The sequence below is a fragment of the Penaeus chinensis genome, chromosome 13 (assembly GCF_019202785.1).
Source record: "Penaeus chinensis breed Huanghai No. 1 chromosome 13, ASM1920278v2, whole genome shotgun sequence".
Taxonomy (NCBI): domain Eukaryota; kingdom Metazoa; phylum Arthropoda; class Malacostraca; order Decapoda; family Penaeidae; genus Penaeus; species Penaeus chinensis.
Genome location: NC_061831.1, coordinates 4412380 through 4419917, shown reverse-complemented (window position 1 = coordinate 4419917; position 7538 = coordinate 4412380). Strand labels below are relative to the sequence as shown.

General features: G+C 40.2%; 2 protein-coding genes across 2 annotated transcripts; both read right to left on the bottom strand.

Moving 5' to 3' along the window:
- Positions 1–289: 289 nt before the first annotated feature.
- Positions 290–3679, bottom strand: LOC125031548. The gene is made up of 3 exons (XM_047622431.1): positions 3502–3679; positions 1089–1228; positions 290–877 (listed from the first exon to the last, which is right to left on the bottom strand). The coding sequence occupies exons 1-3, from the start codon at positions 3677–3679 to the stop codon at positions 590–592; spliced, it is 606 nt and encodes a 201-aa protein (XP_047478387.1). The 3' UTR covers positions 290–589.
- Positions 3680–5072: 1393 nt separating this feature from the next.
- LOC125031904 (cuticle protein CP1499-like) lies at positions 5073–5765 on the bottom strand. The gene is made up of 2 exons (XM_047622906.1): positions 5735–5765; positions 5073–5630 (listed from the first exon to the last, which is right to left on the bottom strand). The coding sequence occupies exons 1-2, from the start codon at positions 5744–5746 to the stop codon at positions 5166–5168; spliced, it is 477 nt and encodes a 158-aa protein (XP_047478862.1). The 5' UTR covers positions 5747–5765; the 3' UTR covers positions 5073–5165.
- Positions 5766–7538: the final 1773 nt, after the last annotated feature.

Below are 7538 nucleotides of genomic sequence, written 5' to 3'. Positions count from 1 at the left end.
TTTTACTCTAACACATAGGCACAGCCCTGGTGTCTATTTAATTACTTTATTTGAATGGTGACTGTCTCGGTAAACTCTCCTGTGTTTTACTGAGCACAAGCTGAACAGATGATCAAGGTTTACCGCGATAAAAATGGGAAAAATATAAATGAAAATTTAGTACTAAAATTGCCAACTTTTTGTTCTACGCCAATGATCTTCCGTATACGAGAAGTGCTATGCACTCTGGGTATTCTTTTTTGAAACCGAAGAGAAAATGAGAGAAGCGGGTTTAGAAAGACAAAGAGAATGCAGTTCTTGGCCTTTATTTGACGATCAAAATGTTTAAAAGTTTTGCAAAAGTTTCATTATCTGACAGCTCAGTAGTTGTATTGAGTATGATGGTCTGGCGCTGCGGCTGCTGCTGCTGCCTGCTGGTTGTACAGGCGGAAGAACTCAGCCTTTGCGGCCGACACTTCGGGGGTATCGCGGACCTGGCCGAGGCCCGCGGAGTAGTGGCCAGCTGGCACGCCGGTGTGCACAGCTGGCGCACTGTGGTGCACAGCTGCTACATTCTGGTGCACAACTGGCGCACTGTGGTGCACAGCTGCTACATTCTGGTGCACAGCTGGCGCACGTGGTGCACGGCGTAGTGGGTGGCGGGAGCGCCGTAGCGGAGGGCGTTCACAGTCGCCAGCTGATCCTGGTAGGCCCTGAAGAAGGCGCCACGAGCGGCGGCCACTTCGTAGGTATCGGACACGGGAGTGATGGTTCCGTCGACGCCGGCGGGGACGGTGGATGCCAAGGGTCCGACGTACCGAGGCTGGACGTAGTTGTAGCCGTGGTTGTAGGCCTGCTGGAGGGAGGCGGAGCACACGCCCAGCACTGCCAATACAACCTGGGGATGGTAAGATACATTATAACAATCATATATTACTTAATACTATGTGATTCATAACGATTACTTTCAAACGCTAGATGCCATAAACAACATCGTTATTCTACAAGCCACATGCTCGAAATCAAAGTTAAAGTTCGAAGCTATTACAGATACTTGAACGAAAGCATCAAAGTGGAGACTCACAAAAGGAAATCAAGGGAAATCTTACCAGAGTCTTCATGATGCTTGTCCCTTGCAGTCGACACCTGAACTGTGTTAGGTGGAGTCCTTTCCTCTGTATTTGTAGCTCCTGTGTGTGGTTGAGCCACGCCTTGTCGGCGGTTGACCTCCTGTCGCTTTCATTTTTGACTAAGTGTACAATGCACTCGGGTATAAATCTTGGTATATTTTTGTAAATATACGTACATATGCATACATACATATGCGTGTGTGTGTTTTTCTGTGAGTGTGTGTGCTTGTATGTGTGTGTGTGTAGATAATATCTACACACAGATATATATACACGCAAACACACACACACATATATGTGTGTATATATGTGTGTTTGTGTGTGTGTGTGTGTGTGTGTGCATGTATGTATATATGCATATACATATGCATGTGTATATATATACATATATATATATATATACATATCATCGGTGTGTGTGTGTGTGTGTGTAAATATGTCTAGTACATATGTATGTCTATATGTATATATATATATGTGTGTGTATGTGCATGTGTGTCTGAGTGCGTGTTCATATTTATACATACATACATACACACACACACCTACACACACACACACACACACACACACACACACACACATATATATATATATACATATATACATATATTATATATATACATATATACATATATTATATATATACATATATACATATATTATATATATAATGATAACAATAACAACAATGATAATCATAATTAATTATGTTCATCTGCTTGTCATTAAAGAATTACGCAGTCAAACACACACACACACACATATATATATATATATATATATATATATTATATATTATATACACATATATTAGTCTGTTTATTGTTGTTTTTGTTTGTTTCCCGCAGATTCAAGACATTAGTTCTGTACGTGAGACGAAAACAAGGGTGTAGGCCTACCAAGTGAGGGACAAGGGGGGGCTGAACTACCTCCCCCCCTAATACTCTTTCTGTCGGCAAGATTCGAACTTTATTCGGTAACTATAAGTAGAAATTTCCCCGCTTTGCCGCCAGAGTCGAGTCCTGCATCCTGCACTGACTTTTCTCTCGCCAATTTCTTTTTTCAACAAGGTTAGGAAGGCATTTTTCGCGTATTTTGTGGAAGTTAGAAGGCCGCACCTTTCCCATGTGTACATATATATATATATATATATATATATATATATATTTATCTATTTGATTATGTATGTATGTATAGCTGGTAGCCACATACATGAATAAGGGTATACGTGTCCAAACGTATTCTCACTCTAATTGCGATTATTAAGATAAATATTGATTTAAACTTTCATCTGTAATATAAACATAGATATCTTCACTTTAATGCACTACAATAATTTAATAGAGCGCATTAATATGAATATATCGATGCTCTTGTTATTAATGAAGGTTTAAACTAACAAAACATCTGGTCGCGCATACCTTCAAATAATGAATGTGGAAATGAAAAGGTAGCTATAATAGCAATTACATTAAATCTGATGAGGTTTTGGTATCATTCAATATCGAACTATATATATGGGTCACAGTATGTTACATAGTTGATAACTGTTAACTTATATTAGAACTTTCGGTAATCTTATTCTTCCTACAGTGTTCGTACTATGAGCATATCTTGTTCCTTCACATTTATCTGTCAGTATAGACAAATAGATGTATATATTTATGTACACATACATACATATGTATATTATGAATATACATATACACATATACATATGTGTGCGGGCGTGTTTTGTATGTACGTATTTATATATATTCTATCCTCAGGTCTGAGGATGGAATCCAGGTGGATTCCGAAACTGTTGTCTCACTTTCAATAAATCTAGTTTTACATTGTGTTTTTTTTTCTACCATAGTATCAACACGGTAGAGTGTTTTCACCATTCATTTATATATGTATGTATATACCATACATACATATATATACAAATATATATATATATATATTTGTGTATATATATACGTCTATGTGTGTATATATATATATATATATATATATATATATATGCATATATATACGTATTTATATATATATATATATATATATACGTATACGTATTAAATATATATACGTATATATACACATGTATATTATGGATATATATGTATATATATACATATATATACATATATATGTGTATATATATATGCATATAAATATATAGATACATATATATACACATGCATTTGTACAGATATATTAATATAGCTCTATATCTCTCTATATATAAATACACACACACACACACACACACACACACACACACACACATATATATATATATATATATATATATATATTCATATATATGTATATAGGCATATATATACATATCTATTTATACATACACACGAGAGGCGATCATCAAAGATTTCCCATGACCCACTTCCGCTAATCCTTGGAGGCTGAAATTTTCCATGCATAGTGCTACATATCTCTGTAGGCCATGTGTTGATTTCCAGTCCTTCCAGTCCTAACAAGTTTCCTGTTACAGTGGTGAAGGTATAGTAAAGTGTGAAAATGGAACAAGCGTAGTATCGAGGAATGACCAGGTTTTTATACATGGTTAACCGCACACCACAAGAGACCTTAGATGAAATTAAAGCAACTTATGGGAAGGATGCCCTATCATATGACGTTGTTAAACATTGCCATCGCCACTTCAGGTGTGGTCGGAGATCTGTGGAAAAGGCTCCTCTCCCGGGGCGACCTCAGTCTACCAATGATGAAGACACCATCCATCAAGTGGCCGTTTTTGAAAGGTCGCCGTATTACTGTCCGCCGGCTAGCCCAAGATGTCAAGATTAGTGGACAAGATCATTCATGACCATCTGCATATGCAAAAGTTGTCTGCTTGATGAGATCCCCGGCTACTCACACCTTTTCAGAAGTAGGAACGTGCCAAGAAAACCAGGTGTACTTTTTAAGAGACTATTTACGCAGGATGAAACTTAGGGCCACCACTGTGATTCACAAACTAAAGCCCAGTCAAAACAATGGAAGTACCCTGACTCATTATTACCCCAAAAAGGCACGTGTCCACCCTCAGTATATAGTGATGATAGATTTCCTGGGAAAAGGTACTACAATCACAGGAGCTTACTAAGCTTTATTGCTACATAAATTGCGGGAGACTATCAAAACCAAGAGGCATGGAATGTTGACTAAAAGTGTCCGCCTGCTACAAGACAACGCCCCTGTTCACAACTCTCACATTGCCCAGATGGAAGCATGGTCCTGTGTCTACGATATGCTTCCTCATCCTCCTCATTCTCCTTACCTTGCATCATCTGACTTTCACTTCTTTCCATCCATGAAGACATTATTGAAGGGCAAACGTCATTTTATGGCTTCAGACGCACCCTGTTGACTTCTGCAAGTCCTGCTGTAGCCGACAGCATGCTTTGAGTTGAGGACTGACCTAAAGAGATGTGAACCGTATTCATGTTGACAAATGTACAAGAGATGTATTTGACCGATTTCGATTACGATAAATACATAAATGTATATGTGTGTGTGTGTGTGTGTGTGTGTGTGCATGTATGTATGTGTGCACACACACGCACGCATATTTAACATATATATAAATATATATATATATATATATGTGTGTGCGTGTGTGTGCATACATATATACATGCTTATATATGTATACATACACATACATGCATACATGTGTGTATGTATATATACATATGTATATATATGTATATATACATATATTCATGTATTTATGCACATACACATATATATGTATAAATATATACATATATCTGTATATGTATATGTATATATCTGTGCGCATGCATATATATATATATTACACATATATATAAGCATATGCATATACATAAATACATATTTATATGTGTGTGTGTGTGTGTGTAAGTAATAAACATAAGTAGTAAGCTGAGTTGTCGTTAATGAAAGGATGTCCTTGTCCTCAAAGATCATTGATGAATGATGCTACGACAATTTATTTTCTATATACACGCCAGTATACATTTTCTTCTAATTCTAATTTCATTTGCTTTAGGGTTTAATTTCGATTCAGTAGTTGTGATGAGCATCATAGTCTGGCGCCGCGGCTGCTGCTGCTGCCTGCTGGTTGTACAGGCGGAAGAACTCAGCCTTGGCGGCCGACACTTCGGGGGTGTCGCGGACCTGGCCGGGGACGCCGTAACTGAGGGCAGCCTGGTGGACGACGGGGCCGGCGGAGTAACCAGCTGGGAAGGCGGTGTGCACAGCTGGCGCACTGTGCACGGCGTAGTGGGTGGCGGGAGCACCGTAGCGGAGGGCGGCGATGGTCGCCAGCTGATCCTGGTAGGCCCTGAAGAAGGCGCCACGAGCGGCGGCCACTTCGTAGGTATCAGACACGGGAGTGATGGTTCCGTCGACGCCGGCGGGGACGGTGGATGCCAAGGGTCCGACGTACCGAGGCTGGACGTAGTTGTAGCCGTGGTTGTAGGCCTGCTGGAGGGAGGCGGAGCACACGCCCAGCACTGCCAATACAACCTGGGGAAGTTTGTGCAACGAGTAACAAATAGCAGATACGTGTAGAACATTTAGATCACAATATTACGAATTGAAACAGCACAACCGACTTTGAGAAATCTTACCAGAGTCTTCATGATGCTTGTGTGCTTGAGGCTTTACCCGAAGTGTGCTGTTCGGCCGCCTTTCCCCGCTATTTGTAGTCCCGAGCCGCCCGTGACTCGCGTGGGCGGACCTTATTGTTTCCTTAGTCTTTGACCTTGTGTGATCCTGATCCCAACCCTTTTATTACAGTTACTGCACTTTTATATTTTGTTTCTAAGTCACGCACTGCGCCGTGAATCACTTGGTTAGGAAATAATTATTTCCATAAAATTAGATATTTACAATACTACCTCATATTCCCCTCAGATTACTTTCTTCGAAGTAATTTCATATCACCAAAATGTTCTTTATAAAGCAAGAGAAGCAGACGGCGTTTTACACACCAATTAAAAGATAAGCGACTTTCATCAAGCACGTACTGGAGAAAGGTCACTGTCTACTGCGGTCAGCGAAAAATGGATGCCCGGGCTAAAAGGTGGCCCGTGACTAGAGCTCAAGGCATAGCACAAAGGCAGATGGAACAAAGGTCTCTAGTGGTGTCCTGTTGACTATTTGTTTTCTGATGCATGCGTGCGTGCGTGTTTGCGTGTGTGTGTGTGTGTGTGTGTGCGTCTGTGCGTGTGTGTGTGTGTGTGTGTGTGTGTGTGTGTGTGTGTGTGTGTGTGTGCGCGCGCGCGCGCGTGTGTGTGTGTGTGTGTGTGTGTGTGTGCGCGCGTGTGTGTGCGCGTGTGTGTGTGTGTGTGTGTGTGTGTGTGTGTGTGTGTGTGTGTGTGTGTGTGTGTGTGTGTGTGTGTGTGTGTGTGTGTGTGTGTGTGTGTGTGTGTGTGTGTGTGTGTGTGTGCTAACATGTGACTACGAATTATTTGATTTATTTCTATATCCATCACTATAAATCAAGCAGAGAGAGAGTGAGGGGGGGGGGGGGAAGGATAGGAGACGTAGACCGACAGAAAATAAGAATGTGCGTGCTTTCGACGAAATGGGTAGTTTCACAGCGGTCAAACTATTCGAGTGTTCTTGATAACGATCCATGATTAAGATAAGATATTAAGATTTCTAGTTCACATTTGAACAACAGAACATACACTTTCTCCTCTTCCACGAAAATGTGTCTCCAAAACAATTTCCTTCCGCATCGACCAAAGTTCCCGCCATATTTACCAGACAGAAGAAGAAGAAAAAGCTTACTCGATTTCCCTTTTGGGGAAAATAAAGAAAAGAGCGAGAAAGAAAAAAAAAATTCCTTATACGCTCACCCAAATTACCTTCCAGTCACAAAAACAAACTTTTCTCTAAGGATATAATTGTATTTTCCCCAACCGGTAGTCCAAAGAATGACATTTTTAGAGGCCACTTGCTCAGGACCATTACCAATGACAGGTCCAAGAACAATCCCTCGTTACCTGCCTGCCTGCGGTCGGTTAGTCCCCGAGGGCAGTCATTGGGCGGCGCCGGGACACGTGCTCGAACGTTATTGGTGGGAACTTCAATTGAATTTGAGCGGTTGTTAATTCGAAACGGATTTTGTTCTTGTTGTTGTTGTTAGTTGCTTGTAGGTCGAGATGGATTTTTTTATGGTTATAGGTCGATTTTTTTTCTCTCTTTTGATTAGTTGTAGATTATTATTATATATTTTTTGTGGGTGTAGTTCGATTTTTAAATTTTATTGATTATTATTTGTTTGTGCACTTGCAAATCGAGATTATTTTTTAACGGTTGTACATACATGCATATCTGTATTTATCTCTCCTTCTCTCGCTATATATATATGTGTGTGTGTGTGTGTGTGTGTGTGTGTGTGTGTGTGTGTGTGTGTGTGTGTGT